At 39.7% G+C, this 19764-nt stretch overlaps 1 protein-coding gene across 2 annotated transcripts in view; it reads left to right on the top strand.

Moving 5' to 3' along the window:
- RS1 (retinoschisin 1) overlaps positions 1-15758 on the top strand; it is a 38909-nt gene extending 23151 nt beyond the window's left edge. Inside the window, exons 3-7 of one of the 2 annotated variants that reach the window (XM_056558766.1) lie at positions 5001-5017; positions 8043-8127; positions 10346-10487; positions 12044-12239; positions 15377-15758. In XM_056558766.1, the coding sequence (XP_056414741.1) occupies positions 5001-5017; positions 8043-8127; positions 10346-10487; positions 12044-12239; positions 15377-15529 (593 nt within the window). In that variant the 3' untranslated portion in view covers positions 15530-15758. The remainder of the gene's footprint in view (positions 1-5000; positions 5018-8042; positions 8128-10345; positions 10488-12043; positions 12240-15376) is intronic. The other variant, XM_056558767.1, reaches the window with a different exon arrangement.
- Positions 15759-19764: the final 4006 nt, after the last annotated feature.

Below are 19764 nucleotides of genomic sequence, written 5' to 3' on the forward strand. Positions count from 1 at the left end.
AAAAAAGTCCAAAATTCCTACTTTTTTAATACATTTTATAAAAAAAAAATTATAAAAAGTGTATTAAAAGTTTTTTATATGCAAATGTGGTATCAAAAAAAAGTACAGATCATGGCGCAAAAAATGAGCCCCCATACCGCCGCTTATACGTAAAAATAAAAAAATTAGAGGTCATCAAAATAAAGGGATTATAAACGTACTAATTTGGTTAAAAAGTTTGTGATTTTTTTTAAGCGCAACAATAATATAAAAGTATGTAATAATGGGTATCATTTTAATTGTATTGACCCTAAGAATAAAGAACACATGTAATTTTTCCATAAATTGTACGGCGTGAAAACAAAACCTTCCAAAATTAGCAAAATTGCGTTTTTCGTTTTAATTTCCCCACAAAAATAGTGTTTTTTGGTTGCGCCATACATTTTATGGTATAATGAGTGATGTCATTACAAAGGAAAACTGGTGGCGCAAAAAACAAGCCCTCATACTAGTCTGTGGATGAAAATATAAAAGAGTTATGATTTTTAGAAGGCGAGGAGGAAAAAATGAAAACGTAAAAATTAAATTGTCTGAGTCCTTAAGGCCAAAATGGGCTGAGTCCTTAAGGGGTTAAATATTGTTTGGAAGACCTCTGTTAACAAGGAAGGTGCAAGCGAACAGGTGACTTGTTGGTGACTAATGGGACATCTCCAAATTGCTCCCTTATATACTTGGGAGGAGCTAGTCAGTTTAGAGTAGAGTCCAGTGTATGCTGAGGCACAGTCAAGTGAAGACCTGGTGTTCCTGAGGCAGACCAAGGCCTAGTCACGTAGCCACGCATTCACCACCAGTAACCCCTGCAGGTGAAAGTCAAAGCCTGGTAAACACAAATACAGGGGAGAAGTCTAGTCAAAATAGTCAAGTGTCATTTACTAAAGTCAGTGTGGGTTGCACAAGTCAGTTCAGTTCTACTACGAGTCCCAGCAAGCCAACAAGCCTCCTAAAATTCACTGAGCATCTCCTTGGGCCTGAACTGAGCTGTAAAGACTTTAAGACCTGTCTGCCTCAGTAAAGTGCAGTTGTTCCGTAACCTTGTATCGGAGTGATTATTTGCCCCGGGCCAGGCCCAGGATCCAATGGCCATACCTCGGGTGGTGTAGAGGATAACCACGCCCTGGCATCAGAAACACATAGGGTTAATATCATCTGCCCTAACAGTTAACAACATCTGCCCTTCCAATACCCTCACCACATTTGTTCCTTGATTTCTAACTACACTTGTGTTTAGACCCTTAGATGTCAGCTCTTTTACTTGTAGTGCTACTCCTCGGCCTAAGTCCTGGCTAGGCCTCACTATATTTTTGTTTTACCCATTGGTTACTATTCCTGATACCTGCAGAGTTACTCCATGTCCTAACTTTTGACTTGCTCCAGGGCTCCTGTTTCGCACCTTGGCTTGTTGCATCTGGTCTACTCCCCTGGTGACAATGCTGCATCCCTGAGCATACCTCACACCAAACTTTTGGGAACTGTAGCTTGGAAACCCTCCTGTTAAGGAATTCACCAGATTATTCACCCTATATTAGCCTGTTGAAAAAGTACCCTTCATTTTAAGGGAAAAAAAACTTAAAGGAGTACTCCAGTGGGAAAAAAAAGTTTTTTCAATCAGCTGGTGCCAGAAAGTTAAACAGATTTGTAAATTACTTCTATTTAAAATCTTAATCCTTCCAGTACTTATCAGCTGCTGTATGCTCCACAGGAAGTTCTTTTCAGTTTGAATTTCTTTTCTGTCTGACCACAGTGCTCTCTGCTGACACCTCTGTCCATTTCAGGAACTGTCCAGAGCAGGAGCGGTTTGCTATGGGTATTTACTCCTAATCTGGACAGTTCCTGACATGAACAGAGGTGTCAGCAGAGAGCACTGTGATCAGGCAGAAAAGAAATTCAAAAAGATACGAACTTCCTGTGGAGCATACAGCAGCTGATACGTACTGGAAGGATTAAGATTTTTGAATAGAAGTAATTTAGAAATCGGTTTAACTTTCTGGCACCAGTTGATTTAAAAAAAAATGTTTTCCACTGGAGTACCCCTTTAAGGTACAGAACACAAAACAGTATAAAGTACACAAAGGTTTCTACAAGTTCTCTTGTCTATAATCAGAATTCTTCATGAGACTACCTTACTACCCGAGGAATGAGTAAAAAAAAACTTTGTGTACCCTATTATATGTAATTTGCCCTATTCAAGTTTATTTTATTTTATATAAGAGCTTTGATTTTCCTTCCACTTCCATTTTCCTTGTTGTGTGCTCCTCACTATCTTTTGTATACTGTGTCTTCTTTAACTACTTGCCAACCATCTGTAGAATTTGAACGTCCAGGCGGACGTTGATTAACCTCTGCACGGCCATTTTAATATGGCAGTGCAGAATAATGTAGCGGCACAGAGAGATCACACCACTGCTAGAGTAGAGTCTGTGTCAGTGTATTACCGTCCCGGCCTTCCTGATCATTGTATATATAATGCTCAATGAGGAAGAAATATCACTTCCTACTTCCACGCGAACATGTGATGACAGATGCCACGTATCTGTAGAAGCTGCTGGGTCTTAGAAGACCCAGATCAGCTCAAGGTCAGGGGGCTGTGTGAAAATGTATTTTAGTGAGAAAATGCCCCCAAAGGTCTTTCACGACCTAATGGAGGACACAACATGTAAAACAATAAATTTACATATGTCAAATGAAAAATAAAAAATAAATCTAAGAAAAAAAAAACATACAGCCCAGACTATGTCTTTCACCACCCCTTATATACATCACCTATACAGTAATGACCATCATGGACACAATTTAAAACATTATTCTACCATCACTTTTAAAATTAGACACATTTCCTTTTTCATTTCTACGTTTTCCCCTTAAATGAAAACAAAAATGTATTAACTATGATAAAAATTACATAAAAATAAAGCCTGTTGTGTCATGCAAACCATGATACAAAAATTATTTGAATAACAAACCCATTCTGGAAGTGGTTAAAGAAGGGGTATTCCTATATAAACTAACATAGTTCAACTGGTAGGGCACAAAATTCCTTTAACAAATTTGCCTTCTCCTGATATTCCAGATCTTTTCCTTTCCTACAGAAGAAGTGGCCAGAAAGTTACACATGCACACACACACACACACACACACACACACACATATATATATATATATATATATATCTTCTAGAGTGGAGTGGTTGTTTGTAACCTAGACAATGAGCCAGACCCCCACTTCTAGAGTGTAATGGTGGTCAGTAACCTAGGCAATAAACTGTCAACAAAGGGAGGAAAGGAGCAGGAATATCAGAAGTAGGCAAATTTGCTAAATTAATGTATTTGCAAAAACATTTAACTTGGCATGCCCTATGAGTTTAACCCCTTAAGGACACATGACGTACTGGAACGTCATGTGTCCACTCCCGATCTATAACGCGGGGCCACGGCGTGGCCCCGCGTCATAGCGGGTCGGGCCCGGCCTCTAACAACGGCCGGGACCCGTGGCTAATAGCGCGCGGCATTGATCGCTGTGCCGCGCGCTATTAACCCTTTAGACGCGGCGTTCAAAGTTGAACGCCGCGTCTAAAGTGAAACCGAAAGCATCCCGGCTAGCTCAGTGGGCTGTTCGGGATAGCCGCGGTGAAATCGCGGCATCCCGAACAGCTGACAGGACAGCGGGAGGGCCCCTACCTGCCTCCTCGCTGTCCGATCGCCGAATGACTGCTCAGTGCCTGAGATCCAGGCATGAGCAGTCATGCGGCAGAATCATCGATCACTGGTTTCTTATGAGAAACCAGTGATCAATGTAAAAGATCAGTGTGTGCAGTGTTATAGGTCCCTATGGGACCTATAACACTGCAAAAAAAAAGTGAAAAAAAAAAGTGAATAAAGATCATTTAACTCCTCCCCTATTAAAAGTTTGAATCACCCCCCTTTTCCAATAAAAAAAAAAACACAGTGTAAATAAAAATAAAAATAAACATATGTGGTATCACCGCGTGCGGAAATGTCCGAATTATAAAAATATATCATTAATTAAACCGCTCGGTCAATGGCGTGCGTGCAAAAAAATTCCAAAGTCCAAAATAGTGCATTTTTGGTCACTTTTTATATCATTTAAAAATGAATAAAAAGTGATCAATAAGTCCTATCAATGCAAAAATGGTACCGTTAAAAACTTCAGATCACGGCGCAAAAAATGAGCCCTCATACCGCCCCATACACGGAAAAATAAAAAAGTTATAGGGGTCAGAAGATGACAATTTTAAACGTATTAATTTTCCTGCATGTAGTTATGATTTTTTCCAGAAGTCCGACAAAATCAAACCTATATAAGTAGGGTATCATTTTAATCGTATGGACCTACAGAATACATATCAGGTGTCATTTTTACCGAAAAATGTACTACGTAGAAACGGAAGCCCCCAAAAGTTACAAAACAGCGTTTTTTTTTTCAATTTTGTCGCACAATGATTTTTTTTCCCGCTTCACCATAGATTTTTGGGCAAAATGACTGACGTCATTACAAAGTAGAATTGGTGGCGCAAAAAATAAGCCATCATATGGATTTTTAGGTGTAAATTTGAAAGAGTTATGATTTTTTAAAGGCAAGGAGCAAAAAACGAAAATGCAAAAACGGAAAAACCTCCGGTCCTTAAGGGGTTAACTATGTTAGCTGAGATGGGAATATGCCTTTAAGTAATGTAAGTAAGTGTGTGGGGTTGTGAAGACTCTATATGGTAATTATGTATTTTTAATTCCCTGCCTTTGCCAAAAATGTTTTTTAATGGAAATAACTGCCTGCTGTGTTCCAACCCTGTGTACCCAATAATGCCAAAAAATGCCTTTTCGGTGTGCTTTTATAAGTAAAAGTTAAATTCGATTATAAAGAACCACTGCCTCCAGTGAACTATTATGGTGTGTGTTATAGTAATGAGAGTGTATATAATTACGACTTTTCTTATTTTATCTCCCCAGCCTTGGTTACCAATGAGGTAAGATTCCCTTTTTAGCATTTACTGTTTGTCGCTGTTCACATCATAACCCTAGACTTTACACATGCTCATCTCAAATTTAAGAAGATATTTAGATAGCTTAGGAAACCTGTAGAAGTGTACTAACAGATATAGAGGGTCCCAAGATCAAAAATTTTAATGGGTAAATATCTCATTATGATAGATACCACTGGACTTCTGGTGCTACTAGTAGAGAAAGGGGTATTACTTTTGAGACAGTGGCCTTCAACATAACAACTCAGTTCTGCAATCTGAAAACACATATAGCGAAGGAAAAAATGATTTGCTCCCCAGCTGATTTTGTACATTTGTCCAATGACAAAGAAAAGATGAGTCTATAATTTTTATAGTAGGTTTATTTGAACAGTGAGACAGAATATCAACACAAAAACATGTAAGTTATGAATTGATTTGAATTGTTCTCAGTTAAATAAGTTTTCGATCCCTTATCAATCAGCAACATTTCTGGCTCCCTGGTATTTTTTATATCAATAATGGGCTGAGATTAGGAGCACTCTCTTAAAAGTACAGCTCCTAATCTCAACTTGCTATCTTTATAAAAGGCAACAAAACAATCAGATTCCGAACACCTTGATTGAGACCAAAGAGCGCCCAAGGATGTCAGGGACAAGATTGTAGAATGGGCTGGAATGGGCTACAAGACCAGTGCTAAGCAGCTTGGTACGATGTTTATAATAGTTGGTGCGATTTTTCACAAATGGAATAAACACAAAAAAAAGTCAATCTTTCTGGTCGGAGGCACCATGCAAAAGTTTAAACATTGAGAAATCAGCGCAGAACTACATGGGAGGTTCTTGTAAAATGATCTCAAGGCAACTGGGACCATAGTCACCAAGAAAACAATTGGTAACACATTACACAATGAAGGACTGAAATCCTGCAATGCCCGCAAGGTCTTCCTGCTCAAGAAGGCCCATCTGAAGTTTGCAAATTAATCTCTAAATCATTCATATGTTCACTGGCAAAGTAGGTTCTATGGCCATTAAAGGCGACAGACAACTCCTAGAACTCATTTCCTTCTGTATGAGAAAAAAAGAAATAATTACATCAGTCAGACAAATTAAACATGTTATATAGATCTCCTTTGATCGTTTGAAGCACTTGATTTTACTAGCTCCTATCATGTGGGATTATTAGTCCAGTAGTTAGATTTGGTTAATTTTATGTACAAAGAAGATAAATTGTGACTGTTCTACGTGCAAGAGTAAGGACTAAAGTAAATAAAAGAGCTGCTCCATTCCTTCCAGCACCCAACCACTTCAAATAGCCGATTGGTGGTATTGCAAACTTGTAGGATTTTGATTTTGGATTTATCAGACCGGAAAATCTTGTTTCTTCCAGTTTGAGTTCTTTAGGCATTGGTGGTTGACCTTCAGGAAACTTCTCTCCTTTCCTGTACCTTTAAAGTTTAGGTTAGACAGTTTAGACAGTCCAACAAAAGGCCATCATGTAGCCTATTAGGGCAGTGTTTCTCAAGCGCTGTCCTCAAATCCCCCCAACAGATCATGTTTTAAGGATTTCCTTAGTCTTTCACAGGTGATATAACTGTGGTGATGCCTGATTCCCTGACCAGAATTATATCACCTGTGAAAGACTAAGGAAATCCAGGGGGTCTTGAGGACCGTGCTTGAAAAACACTGTATTAGGGAATGTTCACATGACATACCGTATTTTTTGCCATATAAGACGCACTTTTTCTTGGGGGGGGGGGGGGGGGGAAGTTGGTGCGTCTTATACGGCCAATACACATTAAAACCCTGTCCTATCGCGGCGGTCCCTGCGGCCATCAATGGCCGGGACCCGCGGCTAATACAGGACATCACCGATCGCGGTGATGCCCTGTATTAACCCTTCAGATGCGGCGATCAAAGCTGACCGTCGCATCTGAAGCGAAAGTGACACTAACCCGGCTGCTGTCGGGCTTTCCGGGACCGCTGCGGTGGAATCGCGGCGTCCCGAACAGCTTACAGGACACCGGGAGGGACCTTACCTGCCTCCTCGGTGTCTGCTCCGTGCTCGTGATGACGGAGAGCGAGGATACTGAGCAGCAGAGACGTTCCGGAGCGACGGGGACACCCCGGGGACGCGGCGACCGTGATGGAGAGCGACATCCAGGGCAGCGGTAACGAACGGTGACGGGTCCGAGGAGGACACGTGAATACTACTTCCTCCAGTGGTCTTCAACCTGCGGACCTCCAGATGTTGCAAAACTACAACTCCCAGCATGCTGGGAGTTGTAGTTTTGCAACATCTGAAGGTCCGCAGGTTGAAGATCACTGTCCTATACTTTAAATTGTATTCGGTTCAGAATCTTTATTTTCTGGATTTTTATCCTTTAAAATTGGTTGCGTCTTATATGCCGGAGCGTCTTATATGACGAAAAATACGGTATCTTAGAAGCTGAAACTTTCAATGCTGCTTAAAATAAACTAATTATCAAAAAATACACACTTACTGTTTGTTTACTATGGGTATTTCTGTTTTTGTTTTTATTTGTAGCCCATTACAAGTGTAAAACATGTCACCTGTATATTTCAAATTACTTGTGTAAAATACACACTGTATGAACTATGGAGTGTATTTCCCAATGGGATGAGGTATTGGTGGGTTTCATCTGTGTTTTTGTGTTCTGCAGTGAAATACACATGTATAAATGTCATGTGAACATAGCCTTACAGTAACTCCTACTAAGGAGTACTACAGCAAAAATAGCGACATTAAAATATGTCATTTGCAAAAAGCCAACATTATCTATTAATTGTGCAAAATGTTCATACAAATTAATTGACTAAGATTTGTTGTAACAGTATGAACAGTGGAACAATTACCGTCTGCGAGAAGCTGAGAACTCCATTATATAATATTTTCCCAAATACATTAGAAAGAGAGCATTTTATAGTTTTTTGTAGCATTAATACATTATGTACATAAAATCATAATATTTAGTAATACTACACATTTTATTTCTATTTGGTCTCCACAGTGGCATACTAAAGCCTGCAAATGTGACTGCCAGGGGGGAAGTGGATCAATATCATCGAGAATTACTGCACTAGATTGTATGCCAGGTAATAACTAGCTGAAGTGTCGCCAAGTGTCCGTGAATGAAATTGCCATCCTGAGCCAGCAGCTTTTTAATATGTTGTCAATGGACAGAGAAATATGAATAATTTGTCCTTGAATTTCTCTTTCACTGCAATTAATATAATCAATAAATGTGACTCATTTTACTCAATTTTATGTTATACTTAAAGGGGTAATCTGGTGGAGAACATTTTTTTTTAATTAACTGGTTGTCACGCCACTTCCCCGGAGCACCCGCGGCGTGCTTCTGTATGCAGCGCTCCGGTCGGCACCGCTGACCGCGAGCGCTGCTTCCATGTTCCCGAAGGGGACGCAATCCGAGGTGCGGGACGTGCCCACTCTCGGATCGCGCCTCGTGTCTCTCACCCACCACGTCCTCCTTCACTGCCCTCCCAGCGCGCGCGGCCCCGCTCTCTAGGGCGCGCTCACGCCGGCTCTATGAAATTTAAAGGGCGATTGCACCACTAATTGGTGCCTGGCCCAATCAGTTAAAAACATATAAAAACCCACTTCCCCTTCCTGTCGTTGCCGGATCTTGTTGCCATAGTGCCCTGAGAAAGCGTTTTGTGTATCCCAAGCCTGTGTATCCAGACCCTTGCCGTTGCCCCTGACTACGAACCATTGCTGCCTGCCCAGACCTTCTGCTACGTCCGACCTTGCTCTTGCCTTGTCCTTGTGTACCGCGCCTGTCTCAGCTGTCAGTGAGGTTGAGTCGCTATCGGGTGGAACGACCTGGGGGTTACCTGCCGCTGCAAGTCCATCCCGCTTTGTGGCAGGCTCTGGTGAAAACCAGTGACCCCTTAGATTCAGTTCTCCTGGTACGGCCCACGCCATCATCTCACTGACACAGAGGATCCACCTCCAGTGTTCTCTCTGCATACCAGTCCGGATCCTGAGACTGGTGCCAGAAAGTTAAACAGATTTGTAAATGACTTCTAATTAAAAATCTTAATCCTTCCAGTACTTATCAGCTGCTGTATGCTCCACTGGAAGTTCTTTTCTTTTTTAATTTGTCTTACACACAGTGCTCTCTGCTGACACCTCTGGGCAGGAGAGGTTTGCTATGGGGATTTGCTTGTACTCTGGACAGTTCCTGACATGGATAGAGGTGGGAGCAGAGAGCACTGTGGTCAGACAAAAAAGAAATTCAAAAAAAGAAAAGAACATCCTGTGAAGCATTCAGCAGCTGATAAGTACTGGAAGGATTAAGATTTTTAAATAGAAGTAATTTACAAATCTGTTTAACTTCTTGGCACCAGTTGATTTAAAAAAAAATGTTTTCCATTGATGTACCAGTTGATTTAAAAAAAAATGTTTTCCATTGATGTACCCCTTTAAAGTGTCCCTGTCATTATAAAATTTTCAACTTGTTGCAGGGAGGTTTTAAAAGTTTCAATTGGTTAAATGCAATTAATACTGATATGCAATACAATGTCAATTCATCTACATCTAGAAAAATATTTATATCATCCAATTTATAAGCATGCTCAGAAATGTAGACACTGGAATACAGATGGTTTGTACAATTTATCCCAAGGAACTGTAAAAAAAAAAAATATATAATGGAAAATATATATTTAATTGAATACATAATTCATGTATATACAAAAAAATTGATAGTGCCCACAAAAGATGGCTTATAATATGAATGATTTACCATTCTATATATAGAGCCCAAATGTCTGAAGCGATGATAGCAATAAATCCCACACATATTAATGCACAAAGCTGAAATTAATGTCAAAATGAAAAGAAATGTTGTCCCAAGCACCCCTTCACCTCACTAACCCCGATGTCTAAAAGGAGACTGGAGAAGCCTCATAGCCTGTCTCTCTGCGTTGCTCACCTCACAGCACAAGATGACCTCCATTATACAGTGAGTCCGTGGAGTTTGCCTTGTGCAGTGAGACGGAAAGTGACCCGTGGAGACAAAACCCCACTTTTTTTTTTTTGCAATTGCTGTGTAAAGTACCACTGATTCAATGGGGAGGACTGTCACATCTGTAGACTATATAGCAGAAAAAAAGAAAGAACAGGGTAAGGTGCTAATCTTGTGGTGTTATCCTTAAAGCAGAAGTGAAATTAAAATTATAATTACTAATTAAGATTATGCCAAAATAGTATATCTGCCCCAATTTGTTTATTTCTGGTCTTGTCTCCTACATACATATGATGTATATTCTTGATGGGCCTGTTTTTTAGAATGTCCTTATCATAAAGCTATGGGATTTGAATCAGGAGCTGTCGGATCAGATCAAATCACTTGCTCCAACCAAGAACAATACACAGGCTGGTACTCATCCTGGACTCCAAACAGGGCCCGACTTAATGGGCAAGGATTTGGGTAAGCCAATTGGGGGGCATGCTTGGATAGAGACACTTAGTAAGATGACCCCTTCACGCTGGTGAAAGTGCAACAGAATTAAGTTCAAGTATATTGTATTAAAGCGCTACTGTCATTAGTAAGAACATTTAAAAAAATACTTAAATCAATGTAGTAGTGTGCCCTAAGACTGGTATACATAATAATATGCATGTATTCCTGTAATGAGTCTCTCTGCATTCATCTCAGAGGCTGGGGGTGTTTCCCCTGGAGTATGATGAGCTCCTCTCCTCCCCCCCTCCCTCCTCTCCTCCCCCTCCCCTCTATCTTGTCATGAGGTCTACACAAATATTTTTACATGTTCTGCCTAAATGCATGCTCTATAAAACTCTAATCCAGCCATGCATGCTCTATATAACTCTAATGCAGCCATGTGAATCTATATGGCGCAAGGACAAAAGAAAGACCTGCATTTTGTGCCAAAAAATTTTGATTTTTACATTTTCACAGCTTTGTGACCAAAGTGCATGCTTTTTATATTATTATATTATTTTATAACCCTAAAGCAGCCATTGGAACCTATATGGTGCAAATACAGAAGAAATAAGTTCATAAAATGACCAAAGAAAAACCATTTTGCATATAAATAATAGTTTAGCACCTTGTATTGCATGTAACTGTGGATATGAATGCCCCTCCTGAAGAGGCTGCAAGCTGTCTGCATCTTGTCTGCATCTCACATGTGTTCTCCTCACACAGTTGAAAGCTGGATTATACACTGTACTGAATGAGCAGAGGAGAGAGAAAAGCACACCCCCACTACCCATCCCTTCAGAATTTCCATCCTTTTTTTGTTAGTCAGGACCAAAGAACCCTAGCTACCAGGGTTCATCTTCAAAATTAAATAGGCAGAGACCCCTAGTGGCCATGTTTTTAAACATTTATTTCACCTCTTTAGCAATAACATATTTTAATTTAGTATATTAGGAAAATGTTTCGTTTTTAAGGAAGTATTAAATGGGAAAAGGTTGTTTCTAATGACAGTAACACTTGAAAGATGTTTGGCTTAGATTTTGTGTCATTGTTAGTTTCCATGTGGAAAAAATAGAGATATGGGCCCAGGGGGGTTGGTTGAGGGCTGGTTAAATTGGTTGTCCAAAGTATAAAAAATACTTTTTACAGCCTGTTATTGTGATCAAATAAAAAATATACTCATCTATATTAGTCCTTATTTACTTCCCAGAAGTGATGTCATCCTGGGACGCACTGCAGCCAATCAGTGGCCTCAGTGGTCTGACTACCACCGAGGTCAGTGATTGGCTGCAGGGTAGCCGGACATGTCATCGGAGTGCTAGTCAAAGCATGCTAAGCAGGGAAGTCAACAAAAACAGTAGGTGGGCTTGATAGGTGGTCCTAAAAGCTGTGAGGCTAAAACAGGCGAGTATAAATAATTTTTGAGCTAACACAGTAACAGTCTTTTAGAATAATTCGGAAACCCCTTTAAGTTAGAGCTGTCACTTCACATTCTGTACAGGCGACTGACAGTACACTGCTTTGTTCTCTTTCTGTAAATTAAGGTGTGCATGGTTATCCAAATTTCAAGACAATGGGCAATGGCTTCAGATTGATCTAAAAGAACTAAAAGTTATTTCTGGAATTATGACCCAAGGAAGATGTGACACGGATGAATGGATGACAAAGTACAGTGTCCAGTACAAGATTGAAGAAAGCCTGAATTGGGTTTACTACAAAGATCAAACTGGAAACAACCGAGTAAGTATGCACTAATATTGCTTAAAAAAAAGATGGCATCCTAATGTTGTGTTATATAAATTTAGCAGTACATACACAAAATATCTTAGGCAGTAATTCTGAGTTTAGCATCCTGCAGCCTATATCATCCAAGAGAGCTCAGTATGATTCTGACTGAAAAGCCACTTATCCCCTATCCACAGGATGAGAATAAGTGTCTGATTGTGGGCGGTCTCACTGCTGGGACCTCCGCAATTTCCTGAACGGTTCCCAGCTCTCTGCAAAGAGCGCTTGCTGAATTGAGGTCTCTTCGGTGCTCCCATAAAAAAAAAGAATGGAGTGCATGCCGTCTGTAGCATATGCTCCTTGCAGAAAGCCATGGCCCGTTCAGGAGATGGGCCTCCCGTGATCAGAAACTTATCACCTAACCTGAGGATAGGAAATAAGTTGCTTTTTGACGGACCACCCCTTTAATAAAAAGGCGTTTAAAAGAAGAGAAACAAAGTGCCCACTGTTTATGTCTCTTAAATGGGTTAAGTTGTTATAACAAACTTTGAATCAATTAACAATACACAAACAATTTTGACACTCTGTAATACATGTTATTAGAGGAAAAATGCTTTCTCCACTGATGATTACTTCTTTTCACCCTACTTCCTGCATGGATCATTCACTCGTATGTCACTGCTAATAATTATTTTAACAGACAAAGGATAAGGGCTGGGAAGAAATCTATGGGCTGGGAAGAAAGATGAGGGAAAGGGAAGAAGTCCAGTGAGAGCTTAGAAAACTGGTGGAAAATCCCATTTACAAGCTTTAAAATAGCCAGAACTACTACTATTCCATGGCAGAGTACTCTGAAAAGTCACCTGAAACAGCAGTTACACTTACAGAATATTTAAGACGCACTTTATTGAGAAAATTTCATAAAAATTACAGCAAGACAAGAAATTATGCTCATATGCATACAATCTGTTGATCCATTACTGTATTAACACTAATACATTACTAATTTTTTTACATTTTATTCCTTTCACCCCCCCCCCACCCTACCGACCATGAGAGGCGAAAAAATAAATAAATAAATAAATAAAAGATAGAATTATTAATTTAATTTGATTACCAGTTTCTTCATTCCCAATATTTCCCCATTTTACTCCATCTAGCCTTGCCTTCCTTCCCTTTTACCCAAATTTTCTCCTTCCTCATAACATTCTGGATCTCTCTCTCTCTGCCACTCCATTACATTAGGTCCTTCCACCTTTACCCAATTTCGGAGAATTATCAATTTTGCATAAAATAAGGTCCGGCATACAAATTCCTTAGCATTACCCATATTTTCTACACCTCCTAGAACTGTGGAAACTATGGTTTGGGGGGTCCTTTTCCCAATTTTCCCTTCAATATTTGTCAATACCTGTTCCCAGTACCTGGCAATTACTTGACAATCCCACATATTTGCCCTTATTTACTAAGAGTGGAGTGTAGGTTTCTTTGTGGGTTTTAATTCCCTACAATTATTTTCCACGGTATTTACTAAGGTTTCCCTATATTTTCCACTTTCCCTACACTTTGCTTTTTTTTTTACACATGCTCTGATCTGTCTGGTTTTCCTCAGCTCAAATCCACCAAATTTTATGTGGAAACCTTAGTAAATATGTTGGGTTTTTGTGAAAATGTTGGGAACCCGCCCCTTTTTGGAGACCACGACCCCTTTTCCAGGCGGCCATGCCCATTTTTCGGGGTTTCCTTAGCAAAATGGAGAGTTAGACAGGGTTTTTTCAATTCTGGCGCACAATCTGGCGCAGACAGAATTTCGGGCGCAATGTGACAGAATCTGGTGCACAACCCGACAAAACATGTCGGGTTTGCAATAGTAAATGAGGGCCATTATGTCTGAAATCGGCATCTTCACTACTGCACTTCAAGTATTTTGATGAATTACAGATACCAGATTTCTTCATTTGAATGGGAGTATAATAAGCCCTATGTAACACTCTGAACTGTAAAATTTTGTGCTGCATATTTAACGATACCATATTTGCATTTACCCCAATATTATGAAATACTTCCTTCTGCAACACCCTAATTCTTTTAACCATATCTTTTCATTGCTTTTCCAACCAACTTCCCCAACCACAAATTCAATTGTTTGTACAAACGTGACAAATTCTTTTTCCCTATATTCCAATTTGTCAATACTTAAAAAAATGCATGAGTTTTAATCTTAAATATATTTTTATCTACTGTACTTATTACCACGTGTTTAATTTGCATATCATTTAAAATGTAATTATCCTTCATCCCAAATTTTTCTTTCAAGTAGTGAAAGCTGTGCAAAATTCCATTTTCAAACATTTGACTAACCCCTAATATCCCCAATTTCCTCCAATAAGTGCTTTCGCAGGTCAAAAACTCTTTCAAATTTCTATTCCCCCACAGTGGCGTGAAATTTCTACTATTTATCCCTATTAATTTCCCATTCAATGCTTTCCATATTTTATTAAATTTGTTCAATAATACATCCAATACATCTTTTTGCTCCCAATCACCCAATTCTAAGAATTCAAAAATATTAACTAGCCCATTGTCTTTAATCAGTTTTTTTTTTAAACTGCTGACTCCTTCCAGTTGATTATCTTTAACAGCTGTATAATATAATTACAAATTTGATGATATGATAATATTTCAACCGCACTCTCTTTCTTCCCCAAAGTAGCCTCCCAAGTTGTACTTCAAGTTTCCTAAACCAAGAGTTTCCCACCTATATTGGAGTGGCATTAAATAGGAACAAAATTTGGGGCAAAATGACCATCTTAACTATTGCTGATTTTTTAGACATCAGGAAGGGCATTTTATTCCGAATCCCTACTTTATTAGTTGAGTTATTCACAAAAGGCATAAGATTATCTTTTCGAAAAATAAAAATTTTTGAAGAAATTTTAACTCCCAAATATGTAAAGCTCTCTGATTTTTTCAGAATTTTTAACTTTTCTATCATTATCTCTAGTTCATTATCTAGAGGGAGTAGCACGGATTTCCCCCAATTTATTTCTAACCTGGAAAACTTTTTGTTACTATCTAATAGTAAAATATATTAATCTTTTGTGTATGTATTAATAAAGCAGGATTATATACAATATTCTCTTCCTTATTAGGTCTTTTATGGAAATTCGGATCGAACATCTACAGTGCAAAATTTCCTTCGACCACCAATCATATCCCGCTTCATAAGGATCATCCCTTTGGGTTGGCATGTCCGCATCGCTCTGCGAATGGAGCTTCTGGAATGCATGAGCAAATGTAGCTAAGCTGCTGACAATTTATTATATAAATCATCTGATTGAAAAGTAAATACTGTTGGATCAGGTCATAAAGTCTTAGCAGCTATGTCACTTGGAACATTTGTTTTGTAAATGGCTTGTAGATGTGAAAAAAGGTGCAGTTAAAGATAATAAGTATGAATAAATGTTATTCGAAATGTGGAATCACCTGTTTCCAGTGTAGAACATCACTATTTTCTCCAAATATATGGCTCATTTTATTCTAATGTGCACTCTCTTGTGGAAGTGGTATAACACTGTAATAGCACTGACCTACAACAATATTACAAAGTCCTATTTTTTTCATACTTTATGGTCTTATTAGCAGAACAGAGAGAAGGAGGAGAATACAGCTGCTTGTCAGGGAATTTACTGTGTAATTTTCTGGGCCTTTTAAACAATAGCCATGTCCATACATAAACATATCACCCTCCTTTTTAGATCAGTAATATTTCTCTCTAAGGCTGCATTCACACCTTGTTTTTACGTTACGGGGGCAAACCGGGCTCTCCCGTACCCCAGCCGGACCAGCGCTGAAATCCATTTACTTTAATGAGCAAACCGGAGTCAAACGGTGACTCCGGTCGGCTCATTTTTGATCCGTATCTGGTTTTGTGACCGGACCTAAAACCATAGTATACCGCATACGGGTCAAAAATAAGCCGACCGGAGTCACTGTTTGACTCCGGTCGGCTCATTAAAGTAGATGGATTTCAGCGCTGGTCTGGCTGGGGTATGGGAGAGCCGGGTTTGCCCCTCACCCAGCCGGATCCAGCATCCGTAACGTAAAAACGAGGTGTGAATGCAGCCTTAGGGAATGGCATCTTTATGAAACATTGGAGCATGCATCCAGTATAATAAATAGTAGCTCTTAGAGCTCGGTCACACTACAGAGATTCCACTTGCAGCAGCCTCCCGTTGACCTCAATGGGATTCTTATGGAATTATGAATATTTCTACACATGGGATACCATATTATTTAATGGATTCTGTAGCATTAGTTCACCATCCATATGAACTATGCAGATGCCAGTTGACATAGGTGCTTATAGTTAGTTTGAAATCGTACAAATCTGCATGCCAAGTCATATCCATTGACTTACATTCATTAATGATAGACAACAAATGCATCAGTTTTGATCCGCATCCGATTTTGCCCGATTTAAGATTGGAGGTAAAATCGTGGTTGACCACAATTTTTCGTTCAGATTAAAAATCGGATCGAAATCGTGTCCGATTTTTTTTATTATTGAAGTCTATGTAAATCACATGGAATCGTGTGACTGTGCGATCAGATCAGATTAATCGCACACGATTTTTTTGTACGCATGCGCAGTAGACTTCAAATACACTTCAAATATCTAAAACTTTATTGCCATCGGCACACATATTAATTTTAAAAACAGGATCAGATTTTTATCGAAAATTGGATGGAATTTTCATCTGTACGATTTTTAGATACGATTTTAAAATTGGATAGCAAAGAAATTTTTACAAACGATTGTACACGATTTTTTGCAATCCGATTTCATCCGATTTTACGCTCCGATAATCGGATGGTTAAATCGTGATGTGAACCTAGCCTACCCATTCACTTTCCACACCTGGGCTCTGTTGGAGTCCATTTTAGACCTATTGGGGGATATTTATCAAAGTTGTCTATGTCCCGCATCAATATAGACCAAACTACAGAGGGTTAGTCTGGTCTATTGTGCACCTAATTTATCAAATGGCGCACAGCTCTTGATAAATTCTGTGCACAGACTGCATGATCTATGGTTTAGTCTATATTTAAACCTGCTCCAACATGGTCTGACATTTTGGCGTACTTTCAGCCTATGCGACTTGTCGCTGAAAAGTCGCTTTTGATAAATTCAGCACCAATGCATTTTTCAATGCATTTCAGTCTAAAATAGACTAGAATGCATCATGTTCTAAAAATCCTCTAGAGCAAAAGTCGCAGAAAAGTCGCACATATTTAGACTGCAACTTTCTGTGCGACAAATTTAGACAAGAAAAACCAGTCTAAATCCTTTGATAAATCTCCCCCATTGACTCTGTGTTTGTGGGGATTGTTTTATTTGCATATCAAATAAATGTTAAAGGGGTACTCCACTGCCCTGGCGTCCGGAACAAAATGTTACGGATGCTGGGGCAGTGGAGTTCCCACCTTAAGTTCTGTAAACTACTAGACTGACGAATGGTGGTATTATAACCAGTCTTTTACTCTGACCTGGCTTCGGTAAACTGTGTCTCAATGGAATTCTGCTGCTTAGTTTACAAGTCAGAAGCTCCTTTTTCGAACTTCTGAGGAAGAGGAATTTGATTCTGCTGGAAGATTGAACATGTTCATTTGGCATAAAAGCCCCTTAATTAATGGGAATTAGAATTTTATTGATAATTTTTACAACAAATTCCAAGCTAAATAAGCCCTGATTTTGAGCCATTTTCAACAACGTCACTGTGTAACTTCAGCAGGGAACTTCATTGGGGAATTCCCTCAGTGTGAACAAACCCTTACAGAATACACAATGCCCAAATTACATATAATCTATAAATAACAGATAACATGATGATATCAGAGCAAGAAAGCGCTGACAAACAGAGAAAATAGGATGGTCATAAGACAGACAAGTACAAAAACATATATAGAAACTTTTGTAACAAAAAGTAATGCACAGTATAGTAAATGCAAGAGTCATCTGTACCTTAGCAGAAGTATTAGTAGCTTGAGCGTCATCCACATCTGTATACAATTTGTTCCATTTCATATGCAGGTTTTTCAGTTACCAAGGAGCAGAAATATTTTTCAAGAACCCGTTTCAACCCAAAAAATTCTGAGGCACTTAGAAGTGAATTTAGTGTCATGGCACCATTACATGTCCTGTCATGGTAGCCAGCCATCATTGCCTTTGCTTGCAGTGGTAATGTGAAAATAACCTGGACTGCTACACACTGTATACTTATTGCCTTCAGCTTGGGATCTGATGACTGTCAGGTTCAAGTATGAGGGCCTCATGGTAAACACTAAAATCCTGCCTTTGTTGTGGAGTTACACACTGCCCCATCTGTGGGTGTAATGATCTGAGGAGCCATCACATATGACAGTCGGTCACCCCTAGTAGTGATACGAGGGAAACTAACATTTCAGCAATGTCCATGATGTCCTATGGCCACATGTGTTCTCCTCATGGCTCTCATTGCTTCCAACTGCCATTTTTTCACCAGGATAATGTTCATCTAACAATTCAACATGGCACACACCACCACTGTTTCCCAGCTCCCATTTTCACTTTTTTCTTTCCTCCTCCACTGCCTTGCTTAAAGGAGTACTCCAGGATGTAAAAGTTGTGTCCCAAACTGCCGGCAGTAAAAAAATAAAGGGATACATACCTGCCTCCTCCGGTAACCCGTTTCGGCCTCCTCTTCCTGGTTGCCGGTGGGTTACACTGCACTCGGCCAATCACTGGCCGCAGCAAAGTTCCGCCTCGGCCTGCGATAGGCTGAGCGACAGTGTGACGTTTTTGGTCTCGACACTGGTCACACTGCCACTCAGCCTATCGCCAGCTGAGGCAGGACTTTGCTGTGGTCGATGTATGACTCATCGACCACCGGCAACAAGGAAGAGGATCGCGGCAGAGGCCAAAACAGGTTATTGGAGTCACCAGGGGAGCGGGGCAGGTATGTATCCCTTTATTTTATTTACTGGCGGCAGTCTGGGACACAATTTTTACATCCCGGAGTACCTGACTTTATAACTACCAACATAACTATATGGCTACCTACCCTGCTACCTAACTGGCTTCATGGCTACCAAACTGGATTCAGAACTACCAACATGACTACATGGCTTCCCACTTGGCTACCTACCTGACTTCATGGCTACCTACCTCATTACATGGCTACTTACCTGGCTTCATTGCTACCTACATGACAGCCTACCTCACTACACGGCTACCTACCTGGCTTCATGGCTACCTACCTCACAATATGGCTACCAATCTACCTACCTACCAACCAACATTATTACCTACCTACCTACTCATTTACCTACTTACATACCTACCTACCTATGTGCTATATAGCTACCTACGTGCTTACCTACTTATCTAGCTAGCAATCTTCCAATTTACCTACTTAACTATTTACCTTACTATCTTGCTACCCACCTACCTACCTACATAGTTAGCTACCTGGCTACCAACCTACCTACATAGAAACAT

The sequence above is a fragment of the Hyla sarda genome, chromosome 2 (genome assembly GCF_029499605.1).
Source record: "Hyla sarda isolate aHylSar1 chromosome 2, aHylSar1.hap1, whole genome shotgun sequence".
Lineage (NCBI taxonomy): Eukaryota > Metazoa > Chordata > Amphibia > Anura > Hylidae > Hyla > Hyla sarda.